This window comes from Tripterygium wilfordii, chromosome 10 (genome assembly GCF_013401445.1).
Source record: "Tripterygium wilfordii isolate XIE 37 chromosome 10, ASM1340144v1, whole genome shotgun sequence".
NCBI classification, from domain to species: Eukaryota; Viridiplantae; Streptophyta; class Magnoliopsida; order Celastrales; family Celastraceae; genus Tripterygium; species Tripterygium wilfordii.
The window spans coordinates 6,081,054-6,102,328 of record NC_052241.1 but is presented as its reverse complement, the minus strand read 5'-3'; the positions used below and the strand labels follow the sequence as shown (position 1 = coordinate 6,102,328).

Genomic DNA, 21,275 nt, shown 5'->3' with positions numbered 1-21,275 from the left:
TAATTCAACCTTTCAAGAAGACGACAAGAAAAGAAAGAAGGAGATTTGTAGTGCATGAAAGTAAAAAAGAAGACTAAAGGAACATTTATGGATGTTAGGGAGTGGGTGGACAGTCAGTTACATGAATTTCTTCCTTCAATCCGAAGAAGAAAAGAAGGTACTCTTCCAAAATTCACAAGGTTGACACATACATACATGATACATGCACATTCATGGCATGGCCCTTTGTAAATGAACCCTTTTCCCTTATTTGTCAGCCCAAGATTGCCCTTCACGAGAATGACCATTTCCAACTTTCCTTGGTTTGTTCTACTCTTCCATCTGTTTGTCCTTTTCCGCTCTCTTGGAATGTGTGTTTGAGACTCTCCTCTCTTTAAATTTTACTGTATAAATATAAATATATATATTGAGAATATGAACCATTATATTAAAACATGTACAGATTACATAAGGAGGATCTTTGGATGTAAGTACAAGAAAATATAATTGATTTTTGGATGTTAGTAGCGACCTCAAAACAACAATCATGACACTGAATAAACTTTCTCTATATATTAAACTATAAAAAAACGATAATGAGTGTTCTTATAACATTAGATAAGTATGAAAAAATGCATTGGAATTTGAAAAATGTATGTATTTTAAGTTTAAAAATTACATGAGAGAGTATCCATCACACATGATATACTGTGATATGTTGTCGTTAATCTTTAACAAGTGATCTTAGGGCACCTGTTATCATGCCCAACAATAAAATCAGCAGCAAATAATTAAGAAAACTCAAAACATTTTTTTATGATATATATGGAACCTCAGTCACTTTAACTATTCTGGTGTGTTGTGGGCTTTCATAACAATCAGTATACTACGGATGTCGGGTAAACACAAGGTAATATATGTACAGACTTGATAGAAATGGAATCGGCGACCTCGAAAGAGATAATAGACTCTCCTAACCAGTAAGAGAAGTAGTTGATTCCTCAAGCATCTTTATTTGTCATCATATCTAGAGATCCTGAGCCCTCACAAATAAAAAAACTCAATTTTTTACTTAATTTATATACCAAAAAGAGAACATGGACTCATCAAAAAAAGCATAAAAATATGGTAAAATTTTTCCAAACTGCAAAATGGATATTTATGTAGAGTACTAGAGTTGAAACTTCAGTTGAAATGTTGTTGTTGCTCAAGCCATGGCCAAAACCCAGATTGGTCATCGATGGTGCAGAACATGTTTGTAAGGTTTGTTTCTTCTTTGACAATTTGATCAACCTTTTGGCATTGGATTTCTGGCCTTGAAGGGTTTGGGAAGAGCTGTGCACCACCACCACCTCCACCTGTAGGCCTCATTAATGATGATGGAAAGAGAGATCTGCTTGTAATAATTGGATGATTAGATATTGATGGGCTGTCAATAGCTGCCGGTGTTGTTGATATATCCAACTTGATATCTGAACTGTTCTCACTTCTGTTGCTGCAAGAACCCTCTGTTTCTTTGTTCAAGTTGATAGACTCTGTTGGCTCCCTACCTTTTAGTGCCAATATCTGCACCCATTAATCAAATTCAAATATCTATATATATATATATATATATATGTATATATATATAAGTATAAAAGAAAACAAAAGATAATTTTCCTTACCTCAGCATGGAGTTTGTGGTTTTGGGATTGGAGTAAATCATTATCAGCTTTGAGAGCTTCAAATTGCCTCTTAAGGAGATCATAGTCTTTCTCAAGCTGCTTAGTCTTCCACCTAGCTCTTCTGTTTTGGAACCAAATAGCAATCTGTCTGGGCTGGAGTCCAAGTGCCCTTGCAAGCTGCATTTTTCTTTCAGGCTCAAGCTTGTTACCCAACTCAAAGTTCTTCTCGAGTGTCTTAACTTGTTCCATGTTAAGCCTCCTCTTCTTCTCCCCCAGTTGTGATCCATCATCAGACAAATCATCTTCCCCACCACCATTTGCCTCTTCACACAAATCCACCCCTGAAAATGACATTGATGATGTTCTCTTCCCTATAAATGATGCAACCCCTAAACACAATAACAACAACAAAAAAAAAATAATTAAAATTAATTATTGTAAGATAAAAATTAATCAAAACAGAGCAAAACAGAGTGTGTTTATGTATATATACCATGAAAATCTTGGGGTGGACAAGGAGAGGGAATTGGACTAATAAGAGAAGTATTGTGAGGTTGATGATGGTCATCCTCATGAGAAGGGGTTTCGAGCATGAAATTTGTTGCTTGGAAGAAGGCCATCCCATTGCAAGTCATCAACAACAAGCTAGCTAGGCTTGATCCACTAAATATGTGGTGGTGTTAATCCCTCGCTCATGGCAGAGATAATATTTCCAGCTGCTGGGAGGACTTGATTTTCTTTTTCACATAAATATTTCCAGAGAAAAAACAGAAGAGATGGGGAAGAGAGAGAGAGAGAGAGAGAGAGAGAGAGAGAGAGAGAGAGGGAGGACGATTATTTAGTTTGGAGTCACTTTATATGATCAAAAGGACTGAAACTTTTTCTTCTAATTATTTACTGTGATTTCGCTGCTAAAGGAAGCACGTTTTTATACTTATTTTGCTACAAATAAATAGCTTGATTCCTTAGTTTAAGAAAGGAGAGAAAATAGAGGCATTAGAGTTTTATTGCAGCAAAGAGAGAATCTTTCGACTGGTTGTGATAGTTTTATCTTGTTTCAAGTGAAGAGAAAGGATAGATTGCTTGACAGAGAAGAGAAATGAGTTGGCTATGTATCTTTTTAAAAGTGGAGAGAGAGAGAGAGAGAGAGAGAGGAATCTAAGGGATGGGTCCAATGGAGAGGGGCAGGGTTTGCTACCAAACCCACCAACAAGTATCGTGCGTTAGGACGGAGCTCTTTCACATCCATTATCCTTTCATCGGTTTCATTTCAGTGTGTGTACAGTTGAAAGAGAAGGCTCTGAAAAAGTCCGGCCAAAACCATCTCTGTTGTTATTAACCCTAAAAATGCAGCCCCCCCCAGTACTTACTGCCACACCAACCCAAATGGCCTACTCTGTGTCCTCTTTTACCATGTATCAAGTAACTTTTTTCATCAAGTACCATGTAAAATGTAACTACTTAAAAAGAGTGGATGAATTGGCTGGAGATGAATCCTTCGAAATGAACGATCAAAATTTGACTCTTTCACATCACGAGACTTATCAAAGTATTTGAATAGGGTTGGACGATTCAACTCAACTATGTCAAAATATATATTGGCACATCTAGATCTCATTTGGGTTGTTTGGTTCCGTTGGATATATTGGGCCTGCACGGATTTATCTTTCTAGCAGGTCACCTATCTCAATAGTACTATCACAGAAACGAGCTTAACTACAGAGTTATTAGGGATATTTTCTTCTAAGAAAAGAAATTATTGATAGTAAACCCCATTATGTGTGGGGACCGTATTTAGACCAAATGAATAGTGTCAGATGGATCCTTCACTTTAAATGATCCTCACCCGAAAATTGCCCTATATATATGTCGTAGCATGGAAAGAAACATAAACATTTGGACTCACCAGTGTAGAATTAAATATCCAACATATGGTCCCAATATATGGTAAACTTGGCCATAACAAATTCCGTTTAGTCTTTCAGTTGATTGAATGATAAGATTTTGACACCCCAAATACCCAAAGACACTATTTCATCATTGTAGTCTATCTTTGTGACCCAGATATGTGGAGACATTATAAATTGTGAGTATTCTGATCGCAACTTCAATTATTAATGTTTCATGTAGAGGAAGAGGAGGAGTAGTAGCTTGTGGTTGGAAAATCATTTTATGTAAAAAAGAGTACACCACCCACCATTAATCTCAGCAAAGACAAAGCTACTTCTCATAGAGCATCACATGACTTTAGTATTTGGAAGCTCCATTGGCATGTTCCCCATATATATACACACACACACACATATATATATATACTCAAATTTATTTTTATTAATTTTTTAAATACAGTTGATAAAAGAAAAATAATATAAAGAATAAAGACTGGCTGCTGAATCTTCTGCTCCACATGCCCCTCACGCTTCTGGTGCCTTCAGCTTGCTCTGTTCCCATGTGCCTTTCCCTGCTTGACGTCACTTCCTCTTTCTTTCTTATTCTTTTATTATTTAAATTTTATATTTAATATATGCATACTGATAGTGATTTGTCAACTACTGGACAGTGCTTTCCTCGTGGTCATGTTTTCCTTTTATCAGGAGAGATGGCCCATCAATCACAACCGTTCATTTGGCGGGACGCTTGTAAAGAAAACACAAACGGAAACTGAGATTACCTTACAATGAAAATAAAAAATGAAAGTTCAATTAATGTTCTATTAAACATACAGAAAAATATCTAAACTGAAAATTTTCACTATAAACTATTTTTTTTTATGAATAATGTTCGAAACCTCAAAATATGATTCAATTTCACCTCCAATAAATATGAAGTGTAGGATGTTAAATGGGCCGTACATGTATAATGATTTTCAATAGTTATTTCACATACCATATAGATTTTGAAGCAAAATGGAGGTCATATTTTTTGGGTTTGTAGTAGGAATGACAATTTATACACAACCCACTTCGACTCGCCCCGACCCAAGCAGATTTTCTATGATCTGAGGCTTTGAAGGGGCTGGGATGGTCTGTCTCCCAACCCTCCCCACACTATATACCGAAATTGACCTCGACATGTTAGCTGATACATGTCAAGATGAGCCCTAAGGGAACAAAGAACAACCAGTCTCCTAATGACACGTGACGGAGATATGATCGTTTTATATTAGTAGTTGCTCATTTTGTAGGTTTTCGATTGGTTGCTGACCTAAAATATGGAGTTAGTTCCCAACAATCAGGACTGTCTGAGATTCAATGTCCAAAAGGCTACAAATCAGGGAATTATGGTTGTAGCGGATTATTCTTTTCAAAAGTGGTTTGTAGAGGAATAACAGAAATTTCTGCAGGAATATCTCAAAGAGAGTCCAGAAGACATCATGTTCTATTAGCTGAATATTTCTGACTTCTCTCAAACGTGTTTCCAACTGAAACACGACACCATGAAGCCTAAGTCACGTTCGTCCTGCACATCAAGGAACATATTTTTACACAATCTTTCATGTAGAAGCATCAATAGAATGGTTGTTGTTAGCCATGTTCTCACATATTCAAGCATGAAGTCCTGAAGGTCCGCCAAGTGGAGACTACCGCGACTTCCAAGAGCATCCACATCCTCTTTGAAGAAGACACACAACCAGAGAGAGGTTACCATGATCCCTGTATTTAGGAGATAGTTGCAGTTGAAGATCATTAACTCAGCTATTCAAGCAAGCAATCACAAGGCAGTTTTACCACGATCCCCATGACAGAGTTCATGAAGTGAGTACCATATAAGCAGGAGAAGAGACATCACTTGGCAACATAAAAGAAGAAAGAAGAGAAATTTACAGACTCCCCGCATCAAACACAGAACCAGTGTCTTCAATCCCTTATTGCTTTCTTAAACATGGCTCTAGCCACTTATCTTTTTACTTAGCATGGCTATGGCCAACTAGTTTTAGATTTGTCTTTTCCTTTCCAAAATCCCTGCGACTATGTCTCTATTTTAGCCTGTAAGCATGCTTACATCTTAGGATGTATTCATTTTCAATGAAATTGCTGATGCATTCCAACAATGTGTTGTTTTTATTTCCATTCAATAAAAACTCTTTCATTCTAGTGATAGTCTTCGACTTTTTGCATTTTTTAAGATTGACACTACACGTATTTTAAGTCCTTTTTTCGAAAGGCTAACCTTGAGCTGATAGCCTTTTGTATTCTCTAACTAGACACAATCCATTTGGTCCAGAGGTCAAGCTCGGTGCAAACTCCTATCAAATTCTTTAGGCTAACAATAAGCCTTGACACACCTGTAATTTCATCATCTACAGCCACAATACTCCTGATCCCTAGTGCAGAAGATAACCAATAATATCATATACCTTAATATTATATTGAACATCAAACTAACAAAGTTTAATTGATTGAAAAGAAATATGTCTAGACCCTAAACTTTATTCGTAAGTCTAAACCCTAAAATTGTAAACATAATATGCTCTACTCTCGAATTCAATTAAATAAATGTTGATAAAAACTTAAGACCCTAAATCCTAAATTAAATATGAACCTCTACACCTAATTCAATTGAACAGACGTTGATAAATACTTAAGATCCCTAAACCGTAAGTTAAATTGACTTGAATCCATTCTAATATTTATTAAAATAGAGATTTGAATGCTCTGTTCAATCAATATAAATAATCACTCTTAAGTTATGCAATAGTTGTAGAACGTATTTATACATAAAAGGCTATAATAGAACCTCTACTCCTAATTAAATTAAATAGATGTTGACAAATTTTTAAGACCCTAAACCCTAATTAAACACCTAAAATCCTAAACCATGAATTTATGTTGATAAAATCTTAAGACCCTAATTAAATCTCTAAACTCTAACCTTAAAACCTAAATCAAATTAAATGTTGATAAAATCTTAAGGCCTTAAACATTATATTATAAAATTAAACTACTAACGTAACTAAACCTTATTACCTGCCGATGCGTTTTTCTACACAATTGACACTTCGACTCTCAATTCCAAGGAATGACGTGGATGGTGAACCTCTGCACTTGCAAGATAAGAACCGGGGGCACTCGGACGCCCAAGTTAGAATTCTTGTTCAAAGAGAAAGCAAGAAGTTCCAGAAGATAATTTTTTAGTACGTACCTCGTCCATAGGGTTTGAGCTCCTTTTATAGTTGTTTGTGGAGTGCTTCTGTTGAGATTTCCTTATCTCGAATATCATTTGAACTTTTGTTGAATTTTGAGTTCAACGATACTGATGATCATCTCGTGGTTTGAATTTTGAGTTTGAATCTTCATAGATTGAGGTGAGGAAACTTCTCTATAGCTATCCTCATGTATAAAATCTCTTCTCGCAATTCATGCCCTCCATGTGTCCCGCTGACTCAGCATTGGATTTTTCCTATCCACAATTGCCCCCAACATTTTTTCCTTCGTTTTTCTTTTCTTAGAAAAAAAAGACGGGATAAATGCTAGGAATATTATTTTTATTGTATCTTCTAGTTGTACTAGTAGTCTCCCTCTATCTTTCCTTTAGTAACTAGAGTTAGAATTCTACTCTTATTCTAGTTTTTCCTATGCCTCTTATAAAAGTCTCAAACCTCATTCATAATTTTAATTCTAATACTTGAACATTCATTCCCCCTCCTGCACAAAAGAGGTATTCTCTTCTCCCTTTGTTTATTTTATTTCTCTTTTTATCAATATTATTTCTATTTATTTGTTATTTTTATTTATTAATAAAATAACACGTCCGTGGTTGCCATCTTCCTATGTTCTGCAAATTTTTTTTAAATCTTCGTTTTGATCTTCCTATTGTTAGTTCGCAGATTCACACCTTTTGGTAGTTTCCATGGGAAAATCCAAGAACCTTCTCTCCAACGCATAAAAGCGCAAGTCTTCGAAGATGTGTATGGAATCCCATACCATGTTGAGATTCGTGAACCGCTCAATGATGAAAGAGGCATCTTCCACAGTATGTGAAGGTTCCTATTATGATAGTCGTGGAGTGTGGGATTCGTTTCCCATTGGATCCTTTTCTTCTGGACTTCTTTTCCATAACTCAACTTCACCCATCCCACTTGGTTTAAATTCATACCAAATTTTGGGGGCTGTTTAGTCCATCTGTGCTACCAGCGGTAGCAACAAATATTTCTTGAGTGGCAAAAACAATAACACCTTAATCCATTGTATCCTTGGTGGCTATAAAGATGTCGAGTACATGCTTGTTTCTGGAGACTGGGGGTTTCTCTCCTTTGGATCAAGGGCTGGTCATGCGTGAAAGCGTCCAAGTGCGCTTAGTTTATTTGCCTCTTCTTCTTTTACTTTTTTTTCTTCTTTAAATTTGTTGTTGCTTCTTATTTTTCTTAACATATGTTTCCCTTTTCTTTTTTTTGCCCCAGATAAGATTTGCTTTCTCGACGGGCAAATGAGTGAGGCCGTCAAGTTCGTTCTTGGTAATTCTCTTGCTAAGACTTCTCTTGGTGGAGTGTTTTGGAGGTCCGCTTGAATGTTACTTGGACGTACTCCTTCTTATCGTAATTTCAAGGTGCTTCCTCTTGGCACGAATCTTATAGAGGCGAGGAGGTTCTTTGAAGATTTTTACTATTCATTACTAGGGAAAACTATCGTGGCTTTCCCCGTGTCTCATACCTCCGGAGAACTTTTTAATGAATCTTTTGGCTCTGAAGAAGTGGAAAACTCCGATGGAGAGGAAGCTTCTTATTCTTCATCTCGTGAGGATCTGCCTTTTGATAGAGGTTTGTTCCACTTTCTACTCCTCTTGCTCTGTTCTCTTACTCTTGTCTTGTATGATTTATATTTTTACACTACTTCAGCAACCGTGGTGCATCCCCTCGAGGGAGTGACTTTAGTTGGAGATTCCATATGTGAACCTAATAGGGGTGGTTTACTCCATACTCCTACTGGTGTAGCACCCATATGCAAGAATTCAGTACTTGAGCTACGAAGTGGACGCGACCCCAATCCAAGGCGTGCTATCTTTGGTTCATTTCTACGCTTGGATAAATCATTGGTATTAGCGTCTAGTCATGCACCTGGTGTTTTCCAAGCTCCGAGCAGCTCATTCATTCATCCCACCATATTGTCTTCGTTCACCAACAGGTTTTCGCCGCATCCTTTTGCTTTCACTTCCAGTAATGATTTTGCTGTTAAAAATACTTTATGCTCAGGGACTTCACCTTCCTCAAGTGTGACATCTATCATTCCTTTCATCCCGAAGGATTCAAGGCTAACTGCTTCTCAACTACACTCATCTCTTACCACTAACAAGCTAAGGAAGCTCCAAGAAACTCCCATTGAAGATGGACTTGGATCCTCGCTTGATATGATTTATGGGATACGTCTTCTTCTTCTGCTTCTTCATTCTTTATCACTTTTTTCTTGCTTATCTTGATCTTTTTTTTTGTTTTGCAGGGTGCTAAGAGGTGTGCCTACTACTTGGAACTTCTTCAAGATTAGAATAAGTCCCTGAAGCGTAAACTTTATGAATCAGATTCTCTCATTGCTTTTTTGAGGAAGAACAAGGATGATCTGGCTAAAAACGATAAGGAGTTATCCAAGGCTCAGAGTGAGCCTTCTAAGGCTCAGGAAGAACTTTACCAAGCTGAAGAAGCAAAGATCCGAGTAGTCAAGGCACGTGAAGAAGAGTGTCGTGATTTCTATTCCGAGATGCTTGACATAGAGTCTAATTATTCTTTTAGACTTGGTTGAGGCAATGCCTTATTGGCTTTTGGTGTTGATAAGTCTTCCGAGGCTAGGTCAATAGCGCTATCCCTTGGCCTTTGCTTAACCTTACCCGTCCAAATTTGCGGGAGCATTTCGGAGGTAGTCATGTTGAGAATGTTCCTCATCCTTCAATTAGAGATGAAGGCAACCGACACTATGTCGGTTCAGGTCCATCATATCAATCTATTCCTTAGGATCATGCTGAAGATATCAGTAGTAGTTTATTTCTTTTGAAGTGTCATAATTTCTTTAGTTATTCTTTTGAGATTTCCCATGGAATAATGTTTTGCCGCTCGGGCTCTTAGGTTTTATTGACTAATTTCTTCAATTAGTATAATATATCTTATTTAGATTTTTATTTTTATCTTTACTAATATCTTTAATTAGTAGAGTATGCTCTCTTTGGCTATTTCTTTTGTATTCGTAGTGCGCCTCTTTGGCTAATTTCTTTCATATGATTGTGCTAGTTTCTTTGTAAAGTGCCTCTTTGGCCAATCTAATAATCTTTATTTAGATTAAAACAAAGGAGGAAAAAGATCTCTTTATTGAATTTCAAAGTAGAGGAATATCACCCCTTTATTACTAGACATGGCCTCTATGGCTTTGAGATCTCTCATACATAAAATTTCTTTAAATTCGAAGTATTTTAGGATCCATGGACTCTCTTGCCATATAGCTTCTCCAGCTTGTAGGCCCCTTGCCCAACCTTCGCACTGATCTTGTAGGGCCCTTCCCAGTTTGCCCCTAGTTTTCCTTCAGTTCACTCCTTGGTTAATGGTAAGATTCTCCGAAGTACCAAGTCTCCGACGTCAAGACTCCTTGCTTTGACATTTTTAGTATACGCTCTTACCAGCACTTGCTGATAAGCCGTGAGATGTATCATTGTCTGGTCTCTCTTCTCCTATACGAGATCCAAAGTTCTCTCCATAGTCAAGTGTTGCTGCCTTCCTCAAAACTCTCAATTCGTATTGTGGGCAATCCTACCTCCAATGGGATAACAGCTTCGACTCCATAGGCCAACGCAAATGGTGACTCTCATGTAGACCTTCAGGGTATGGTGTGGTATGCCCACAACATGACTAGAAGTTCTTCCACCCACCTTCCTTTGGCCTACTCAAGCCTTTTCTTAATTCCATCCAACATGGGTCTATTGGAAGCCTTTGCTTGACCATTCACCTGAGGATACGCAGGGGTGGAGTAAAAATTCTTCACTCCATAGTCGGAGTGGAATTTCTTGAAGGCCGCACTAATGACTTAGCCTCAATCCAGTTAGTAAAATAGTCTATAGCAGTAATCGACCATCTTTTATTTCCCGTGACACATGGAAAAGGTCTTACCAGGTCCATCCCCCACTGGACGAAGGTCCATGGGCTAGTCAATGGCAGAGATCCCTAGCCAACTAGTTGGGGATGAGAGCAAACTTCTGACACTTCTCGCAACACCTCACCTACTTCACGACATCTTTCTGCATGTAAGGTCACCAATAGGCCTGTGCCATTGCTTGGAAAGCCAATGATCTTCCTGCCGCATGTGCTCTACATACTCCTTCATGAATCTCATAAAGTAAATCCTCCACCTTGTCAGGGTGGACACACAACATGTATGGGCATTGCATTCAATCCCACCAAATGGGTAGGGACTGGGATGAGATCAACTTAGTCACTTTTGAAATAGGGAGTAGTGCGTTATCTCCGCTGAGCTCCCTTGATCCACCATTACTTTCTTCACATCAACATTCTCCATGCGTAAAGTAATCACCAGCGCATCGTTATGCGGAAATCATACCCCTGCTGCATCTTCTTCGGAGAAGGTTACTACTGGAGTATCATCTATTGGTATTCTCTGCTCCACCCTAGGCTGCATGTCCAAACCTATCACCTCATGCTGATGTCGCGTCTTTCTATACTCCCCTAAAGCTTCATTTTCGAGGCCGAAGTGGTTAAGAAATTTATCAACTGGGCCAAAGGTTCCATCTTCTCCTTTTGTCGAACATCCCTATCTTCTTCCTTCTTTTCTTATGCCGTCTTCTCCTTGTCTATGAATTCTTGGAGTGTCCTTGACGAACAAATTCTTCCAAGTGCCGCCTAAAAGTTTTACAATCCTCAGTCCTATGACCCTTATCCTTATGATAGGTGCAAAACTTCCATTGATCTCGTGTGGATGGATCTCCTACCATCTTCAACGGTCATTCGAAATACGACTTCTCCTTAATCTACGGAAGAATTCTATAGATCGGCTCCTTGAAGACAGTTCTAACTACTTCATAAGTAGTCCTCTTATCATTCTCCCGATGGTTCTCTCTGGCTTCCTATCTCCCCTCTGTGCTCCATCTCGCGGCGACACATTATGATGATCCCCCTATTGTTTATCTTCCTCCAACTTCACATATTGCTTTATCTTGTCCTGTAGAGCAAACATACTCTATGGCAGCGCCATAATCAAACCCTCCTATAGCTTATGATCTCTAGCAGCCCAAGCCAAAAGGTGGCATCTACTGTCTTCTCATCACAATCTTTGATATCAGCGTACATGTTTGAATATCGAGACGCATATGCCCTCAAAGACTCTCCCCTCTTAAGCTACAAAGCAAATAGTGTATCTAGGGTCGTTGGTTCCCTACTATTGGCAATGAATCTTGACACAAATTATTGTGCCAACTCCTTCCAGGTCGAATTGAATTCTTCGGGAGTTAGTGAAACCATTTCATCGCTGTCCTCCCTAGGCTATAGGGGAACATCTAGCACATCAATGCATCCCTGTCTGCCCATAGTGTGATCTTATGGGTATAAATGACAATATGAGCTACATGATCAGATTTCCCATCATAAGCTTCAAATGTCGGGGTGTGAATTTTGCTGGTGAATCCTCACGCTGGATGGACATGAAGAAAGGTATAGGAGTCATCCTCTTCAAAGTCTACTCAACTTTCTTCTGAGCACTCCGTAATGCCTCAGTGATTGTCTTCCCTGTACTCTTTCGAGCCTTCTCTACACTCCGAGACCTAAACCGACGAACCTAGGACCTTCCGTCCCTTGACCTCCCATCCTTCCTTATTGGACTTGGAGGTGTGGAGTGGCGTTGCTCCCTCCTGGTCATGGGGGAATGCCCCCGCCTTCTCTTTGGTGAGGGACTCCTCCTTCTCCTGGATCTCCCCGTGCTCCTACTCTCAAGTTCTTAGAGTCTCTCTACATCCTCCTCATCCACTCTTCTTTTCCTCCTACTCGGGTCCACTGGCTCCATGACACTCGCCAATCGGTTGCCTTTTCCCAAGTTAGAAATCTTTTTCAAAGAAAAAGCAAGGAGCTCTAGAAAAGAAATTTTTAGTGCGTTCCTCGTTCGTAGAGTTTGAGCTCATTTTATAGTTGTCTGTGGAGTGCTTCTATTGGGATTTCCTTATCCCGAATATCATTTGAACTTTTGTTGAATTTTGAGTTCAACGATACTGATGATCATCTCGTGGTTTGAATCTTCATGGATTCATGAGGTGAGGAAGCTCTCTGTAGCTATCCTCACGTATGAAATCTCTTCCTGCAATTCTTGCCCTCCACGTGTCCCACTGACTTAACATTGAATTTTTCCCATCCACAACTGCCCCCATCATTTTTTCCTTCGTTTTTCTTTACTTAGAAAAAGTACGAGATAAATGCTTGGAATTTTATTTTCATTGTATCTCGTAATTGTACTAGTAGTCTCCCTCTATCTTTCCTTTAGTAACTAGAGTTAGAATTCTACTCTTATTCTGATTTCTCCTATGCCTCTTATAAAAGTCTCAAACCTCATTGTAGTAACCAATTTTCGTCCGGCCCAAAAAATAGAAAAAATAGAAAGAATAGAAAAAAAAAAGAAAAAAGAAAATGTAAAAGCCCGTTCTTGGGCCCACAAGCTCACAAAAATTCAACAGCCCGTTTTTGGATCCACAATCCTATAAAAAGTCAATTACCTTGACCCATGAACTCAATGCAACTAAACCCTAGAAAATATCTAAAAATAAGAGAATTAAAAATTTTAAAAATAAAACCTTAAAAAGGAAAAGGTGGCACCTTTTAGGGTTTTGCAAAAAGAATGGAAAAGACAAAAGGGTTAGTTTCATAGGGTTTGTAAAGATAGAAAAAACTAGGGTTTAAGGGGAAAAAGGGGAAAAAAATTGAAGAAGATATAAAAACATTAGCCACACCATTTTGGTGGGGGCAGCACAAAGGAAAGAAGAAAAACAAAGAGGGTGTGGAGAGTTTTGGTGTGAAAAGGAGAAGAAAATCAGCGGCACACCACAAAAAAAGCTGGGAAAAAAAAGAAAAAGGGGAGCTTTCGAGGGAATTTTTCAAGAGGAGAGAGCCTTTTTCACCTGGGCCAGAGTGAGGGGAAGAGAGCCAAAGGCAAGAGAGTGTCAGAAACAAAGAGGAAACGCAAAGAGAATCGAAAGAGGAGTACGACTGAGGAAAGCTGTCGCTAGACTCAGAAGAGAAGAAGAAAGGTATTCCTCGGATCTTTTTTCCACTTTTCTGCTATCTTCTTTGGTGTCATTTTCGGTTCTAGTTTTTGGTCTCTGAACATTACGGTGTGCGCTCTTGTTTACTTCTGGGTTTGTTCTAACAGTAATGATTTGTTCATAATCTAACCCAAACCTGGTTTTATTTCATTGATTTCGATAGTCTATACATGACTCTACTGTTTTGGGTTCCATTTACATGGGTGTTGTTCCTCTAAAGCATGTATGGATTTGATTTTTGTGGTTTGGATATCTTGGTCTACTTGCTCTGTAATGTCTAGTTTTGATGTTTGGTTTCGCCTATTATTGTGATGCCTAATCGTTGATATCTGGTGACTTTCCTGGTTCCGATACCGATTGCTTATGCCTTGGTTTTGATATTAATTTGTCATATTTGAATCTAGATTTGGCTTTGATACTCCTGATCATTCACTGTGTTAAATCCTGACGTTGATACTTGGCTTTGATACTCCTGATCATTCACTGTGTTAAATCCTGACGTTGATACTTGGCTTTGATTTTTCTGGTGTGAATCTTGTTTGCTCACGGTGCTGATGTTTGATATTATGTTCGATTTTGATGTTAGTTTGTGGTCATATGCTTGTTTCAAAAGAAATAGGGTTTGGGTTGATATACTTATTGCTGGTTGATTGGTTCTATATGTGTTTGAAGGGTTTGTTTTGAAGGTTTTAGTCGTATGTATTTGTTTGAATGTAGCTTCTGATTGTAGAATGGTTTTTCTTGATTGACAATGATGAACTGTGACTCAAAATGGTATTCAATACTTTTATGAATATATTAGTAATTTGTGAGGAGCGTGTGTAGCTTGGTAGCCGAATCTGAATTGGAGACCATGTTTATAGGTGACATCAGAGTTATGTATATGTGGCCGTTTTATAATGAGGTTCTGATATAATTTCGATATTGATTACATTTGAGTATTCATTTTGACATTTTTGCTCATTCTCTTGTTGATTTTTGCACGTGGATCGCGTTAGACCTTACTTGGGCCGGAGTGTGCATTTAGAGATTGGACCGGATTTGAGTAACATACGGGCTCCATGGGTTATATTTGTATTTGTATTTTATTTTTATTTTTATTTTTATTTTTATCTTGTTCTTATTCGGCATATGTATATATGTTTGTAAATGTAAATATGTAATAGGGTAGTAAAAATAATGAAAAAGTAGTATAGAGTAGTGTAGTTTAGTTTTATACATGTTTAATGTGATTAGTATGCATGTTTAGGGGTTGGTAACTTTAGAATATCAAATATGCATGAGTAGAAGTAGTTGGTAAATTATTTAGAACGCATAATTATATGTTAGGCTGTATGTTTAGTTTTGTTAATTTGTCAATTCAACAACCACATCTTCATTAAATTTTCATTTTAACAAAATAACGAAAAACAATAGATACCCAAATTAAAGTCAATTAGGAGGAGGACTTGATGACATCAGCTTTTACCCAGACTTTAATCATGATATCTTCATGAACAACAAATGATAAATTAATTTACTAGATACCTAAATTAAAGTTCATTAGGAGGAGGATTTGATGACATTCAGCTACTGCCTAGGCTTTAATTATGATATCTTTATTTAAACAAAAAACAAATGATAAATTAATTTACTAGATACCTAAATTAAAGTTCATTAGGAGGAGGATTTGATGACATTCCGCTACTGCCTAGGCTTTAATTATGATGTCTCTTCAAATTAAAATATCATTTATATTCGTAAACCCAATGATAATTTAATTTATTAGATATCTAAATTAAAGTTCATTAGGAAGAATACTTGATGACATTCAGCTCCTGTCTAGGCTTTAATTATGTTATCTCTTCAAATTAAAGTATCATTTGTATTCGTAAAACAATGGTAATTTAATTTATTAAATAACTAAATTAAAGTTAAAATAGGAGACGGACTTGATGACATTCAATTCTTGCCTAAACTTTAATTATGTTATTTTTTCAAATTAAAAATATAATTTGTATTCGTCAAATAAGAATTAGATTACTTTTATTTTGTGATTGTGGAAGTCCTCTTGGTATAAAACCCAATGCCCGTTTGCAAATTCCACCAAATTCTTTCTAAATCAAAACAATATTTTTCGGCCAAGCTGGGCATGACCATAGTGATCCCGTGCATTCTTTTTAAAATTTCAAAACCAACTTCAAGTGGGATTTTTCATCAATTTACAATAAAACCCATCAAAATGGGATCTTCAAAATAAAGCTTTCGTCTAATATTAATGGAAAACATTCCACCCATTTGATAATACATGATTTTTCGGGCATATGAAAAATTCATTAAAACAAATTGGGACAAACAAATTTTCAGGAAAAAGCACATAGATCAATCTAGGTAACCTTTTAGGGAGTTGTGGGGTGCCTAACACCTTCCCCACACTCAATAAACCCCTTTACCCATTTTCTGGTTCGTAGACCACATTTTTAATGTCCAATTGCACTCAAATCAATTGGTGGTGACTCTAAACATTTTTCATCCTTTTATCGCCAGTTTGCGTCGTGACCCCGATTGCGACACTCATTCATAATTTTAATTCTCATACTTGAACATTCATTCCCCCTCCTACACAAATGAGGTATTCTCTTCTAGTGGTAAGATGTGCACTGATTTTCCATAACTAAAGATGCTATGGGTTCTAACTCTAAGATAGGAGAGAAAATAAGAATATTTTCTAGATAAAACCGTGAGGGGGTAAGAAAACATGCATCGTACCCCGAAGTAGACAATACCTTGGATGCTAAAATATGCATCCACATAAAAGGTGCCTTTCATGTGGATGCGTATTTTAGAATCCAAGGTATTGTCTAAATGGTAAGATGTGTGTTTTTTCCATAACTAAAGAGGTTATGGGTACTAACTCTAAGATATGAGAGAAAATAAGAATATTTTCTAGATAAAACCGTGAGATGAAGGGTAAGAAAAGCCGTATCGTACTTCGAAGCGGAAAATACCTTGGATGCTAAATACGCATCCACATTACCTAATTTTATTTACCTTAAGTTATTTTATTATTTATTGATATAAGTGTATAATATAAAGTAAAAAATCAAATTGGGTGCTCGTTGGTGGAATACTCGTGCCATCATGCGGTAGCCCCAAAAAACCCTAAGAAAGTTTTCTACTATCAAACACGTCGCATCTTCGCAAGCTGTCGGCCGCATACAAAGAGCTTGAGATTCTTAGGATGATTCATATCAGATTTTTGTATCCTCTGTTCCTCTAGTTAGTGACGAACCGACACAGGTAACAAGCTCGATCTTGTATCCTCTATTTCTCTTGATGTTTATGTATTCTATGGATTTATGGGTCCCATTACATGTTTATGAAGGATCGTGCTCAACACAAGAGGAGCATGAATTGTGTCGCCAAATTCTACTAGGAATCACCTTAGACAAATTTGACCAAGATAAAACCAAATAGCACTTAGCACACAAATTAGGTCTCTAATATGTTTCCTAGTCAAATTTCACTCAAATGCAAGATGTGATACAATGATAAATGAATGTCAAATTATCAAATAATCAAGTAACACCAAATCTGTTTTTCAAACAATAATTTGCGTACCAAAATATTTTCAAGCAATTTACCTAGCAAATCAAACCCAAATCACACGAAATTTTATATGCAAGTTCACAACACCCTAAATAACAATATACTAAAATTCTTCAAATTCAAATCCTAGCTGGGATAACTTGCATGGGTAGATTGTGGTTCCAGAAATTCCAGCAAATAAACAAGAAGCAAGTGAAAGCAAATAAGCAAGTAAGATCAACACAATGATTTAGAGTAGTTCGGAGATCCTTCTCCTACGTCTACTGTCTAGGTTCACCAACCTAGAACTTTTCCCAACTCCACTAAGGTGTGGTTTTCCAAGAGCATCACAAAACTCTATACACCAAGGGTTTCAAGAACTCCCTCAAACTCAACCTCTTCAAGGTTTGTGCCCAACAAAGGGACTTTTTCAAATTTGGGTATGATAGGTTCACTCAAGGTTAGCTCTAAGCTAATATGGTGAGGACCACTCAAGAATTACAACAAATATCTAACGTGTAGTGTAGAATGTAAGTTCAAGTGAGGTATTTCGAAAATCAAGATTTGAGCCCTATAATGATAAGCACTTCCTCTTCGTAAAAGCAAGTAGATGAGGAAGCCTTGAGATTGTATGGCTCGGGTAGAAGCAAGTTTGAGTAGCAAAGATGAAAGCTTGATTGTAGTTGAGAGGAAAAGTAGATTCTTTCTTGCACAAAGTTTCTCCAAGTATAGAATGAGATAGAACGCTAACTTTCATTTGTCCCTACACAATCTCCACAATTGGATCAATCTTCATTCTCTCAATCTTGACTTTTCATTCATGACTTAATATTGGCCCTTGATGATTTGAACAAACAAATCTCCACCCTCCATTTATGTGCCGTTGGGACTTGTCTCAAATTTCCACTTTGACAAGAAAAAGTGTTGATTCAATATCAACCCTTAATCTTGCTACTTTGGTCATCATCTTGGCCATTTAATGTCTTCATGCACAGCTAACCATTGGATTAAAAATGTCTCTAATCCAAGCCATCCATAAAGAGACTGTTGGCTCAAAAATGGTCTCCAAAAAGCTTTAGGTGCAGAGGCTTGTTTGGGGTCTTCACATGTAACGACCCATCCCAGAGGGAGTCTGTGAAATGACTAAACTAACCTCGACTATCAAATTTCTTTTCAAAATCCTCACAATGCATATATTATTAAAATAAATAATAGAAATGTTCAACAACCTAGTAAACTATCCATAACCCGACAGATTTTAGTATCCATGTCATCACGATCACCTCGTCGGAGTCTAGTCACCATCTACGACCTCACCTGAAAGTGGAGAAACAAAGAGAGGGTGAGATGTAAAGCCCAATAGGAGTAAGTACCCGACAAGATCCCCGATACCTATGGGACAGATATCCGACGGAGCAACAAACAATTGAAACGGACAACGAAGCAAACGATTTTCGAAAACAATGAAACAATAACTAGGGTAGAGAATACATACTGAACAAGCGAGCAGATAAATGTAGACTTAATCTACCGACACCATAAACACACTAGCAAATCAATGACAATCAAAAGACAATAAATAATGCATATGAGCATGCCAAGTCACAACCAACCATGCATAGTAATTCGTATACGTGTATATATATATATATATATCAAACAACCACCCTAGCACCCAACCATCGAAAAGTAGCCCAACCACTACATGCAACTACTATCATCAACGACAAATGTATCGTCCATCCAACATCAACAACAAGAGTGCCCACTAGGCCAACAATTACAACAAAGCCCACTAGACTATTCAATAACACGGCCCACTAGGCCAATCCAACAACAGTAAGGCCCACTAGGCCATCCAGCGATAACAAGGCCCACGAGGCCATCCAACAACAACAAGGCCCACTAGGCCATCCAATAGCGATACAGCCCACTAGGCCAATCATCAATCACACGGCAAGTCTCCAACAATCCAATTAATCTATTTACCAACAATATGATGCATGAATTTTCAATAAACTATCCATGCACCTAAAACGATTCAAAACTAGTTTCGAGAATTATTTATTTTCTAAAATTTTTATGCAATGATCTACGAAGAATTCTGATCAAACGTGAACACTTTTATTTTAGAAATTACTATTGATCCAATTTTCAAATCAATGCATTCCTAACTATATGCCGAAAGAGTGCACTACTACAAATTGACGAATAGAAATCATGAAACGATAAGATAAAATAAGTAACGACAACAATTTCCAAGAGTGGAACACAAAAAAATCGACGAAAAAAAACATTGCAACGAATAGTCAAGCGAGGAACAATTCACAAAACTATATGAAGCGATAGAATATCAGGCACCAGAGGCCAAGAATATGAGAACCGCTACCTCGATAATAGTGCGTAAAAATTATGCGTCTATGAGGTCTCCTGAATATTCCCTTCCATAACTGTAGCCCTACTGATGTGCCAAATATATACATACATTTGCACATCCTTTACACATAAGTTCATCCCATTTTGAGTTGATTAAGAGTTGATATTGCCTAACAAAGTTATATTTGCATATTGTAGGTGTCAAGGCAAGAAAGGAAGGAAAAGAGTGCAAAATGAAGATTTTTACTCCAGAACCGATTTCCGATCGATCTGAGCCATTCCCGATCGATCGGACCTGCCAAAACAGCCTTGAATTCATGGAGACAGATTTTATTTCCGATCGATCGGAACAGTGTCCGATCGATCGGAGGACCTATTCACAGCACGAGCAGTTTCGCGAAAAAGTTCCGAATTCACTTGTTTTTAATCCAAAACGACCCCAACTTGTTTTGAAAACGACATAAGAGTTTGGGGAAGTATAAAAGGGCAAAAAATAGGGTTTTGGGAGTTCTTGGAGGGTTTTTCATTCTACCACCATTGGAGAGCTTGGAGCCACCATTGAAGCTTGGAGAAGAAGAGGGTCTACAAGGGGGTTTTCTCTCTCCTTTTCTATCCTAGTTTCTATGGTTGATTTCCTTTGTTTAATGATGTATTTTGCTTCCATGAGTGGCTAGATTTCTTACTAGGGTCTTAATGTAACCAAATCTTGAAGATTCAATAAACTTGGTTTCCTTATTTCTTGATTTATCTCTCTCTATTGATTGTCTATGGGTGTGATTAATGCTTTTGAATGTTTGGTCATCATTCAATTGATTTGCTGCCTAGATTGAGACCGGAAGGAGATATCTAGGGTTTGCCTCAAGCCATAGATGACATAGGGTGCATGAACCATAGGAATATAGGTTTGTGGCTTATGCAATCGCTAAATGATTTCCATAGTTCTTAATGGGTTTTTGATATATTAATCCGATTGTTAGGAATAACGGGGATTTATGTTGAAAATACGTTTGATGTATCTAGGAATAGAACATTGAATAGGTTGGGAAATCGATTGTCATTATAGAGAGATGAATTAGGGATTAAGGGACTAAGGGAATTGAATTAGATAGATGAGGTGACTTTAAGTACCCTAGTGCTTTCCATCCTTGATTTCACACTTGTGTTTGATTTGTCTTTATTCTTTTTAATTAGTTTAGTTAAAAATCAAAACAAACCGCAAAACCTTTCCCCAATTTGCATAGTTGTTACTAGTTTGACATTGATTTCTATTGCCAACACATCCCTAGTGGAAACGATAACTTACTCATCTCTTTATTACTTGTGCGATTTGTGCGCTTGCAATTAAATCCATATCAAGTTTTTGGCGCCGTTGCCGGGGATTGAGGCAATTGTTTTTTTTGTCAAATTAGGTTTTCAATTGTGTTAATTGGTTTTTATTTTTCTGCAGAAATTCTTTCT

The 21,275-nt window shown here is 37.4% G+C and overlaps 2 protein-coding genes across 3 annotated transcripts; one reads left to right on the top strand and one right to left on the bottom strand.

Moving 5' to 3' along the window:
* Window positions 1-891: 891 nt before the first annotated feature.
* Window positions 892-2,323, bottom strand: LOC120007473 (homeobox-leucine zipper protein ATHB-13-like). The gene is made up of 3 exons (XM_038857720.1): window positions 2,137-2,323; window positions 1,644-2,032; window positions 892-1,545 (listed from the first exon to the last, which is right to left on the bottom strand). Exons 1-3 carry the CDS (start codon window positions 2,276-2,278, stop codon window positions 1,165-1,167), a joined length of 912 nt encoding a protein of 303 aa, XP_038713648.1. The 5' UTR covers window positions 2,279-2,323; the 3' UTR covers window positions 892-1,164.
* A 5,296-nt stretch (window positions 2,324-7,619) lies between these two features.
* On the top strand, window positions 7,620-9,679 carry LOC120007471. Of its 2 annotated transcripts, XM_038857718.1 has the most exons (4): window positions 7,627-7,932; window positions 8,044-8,400; window positions 8,479-8,764; window positions 8,833-9,679. In XM_038857718.1, the coding sequence occupies exons 2-4, from the start codon at window positions 8,151-8,153 to the stop codon at window positions 8,927-8,929; spliced, it is 633 nt and encodes a 210-aa protein (XP_038713646.1). In that variant the 5' UTR covers window positions 7,627-7,932; window positions 8,044-8,150; the 3' UTR covers window positions 8,930-9,679. The 2 variants fall into 2 exon arrangements, with proteins under 2 accessions (XP_038713645.1, XP_038713646.1); XM_038857717.1 differs by having other exon boundaries at window positions 7,620-7,932; window positions 8,479-9,679.
* Window positions 9,680-21,275: the final 11,596 nt, after the last annotated feature.

Bases quoted from the DNA above. Each gene is read 5' to 3' on its own strand.
- LOC120007473 (XM_038857720.1), bottom strand. From the start codon at position 2,278: ATGACTTGCAATGGGATGGCCTTCTTCCAAGCAACAAATTTCATGCTC. The intron at 2,033-2,136 runs GTATATATACAT...TATTGTGTTTAG, and splicing joins TCCACCCCAAGATTTTCATG to GGGTTGCATCATTTATAGGG. The intron at 1,546-1,643 runs GTAAGGAAAATT...TAATGGGTGCAG, and splicing joins ACCACAAACTCCATGCTGAG to ATATTGGCACTAAAAGGTAG.
- LOC120007471 (XM_038857717.1), top strand. From the start codon at position 8,151: ATGTTACTTGGACGTACTCCTTCTTATCGTAATTTCAAGGTGCTTCCT. The intron at 8,401-8,478 runs GTTTGTTCCACT...ACACTACTTCAG, and splicing joins GGATCTGCCTTTTGATAGAG to CAACCGTGGTGCATCCCCTC.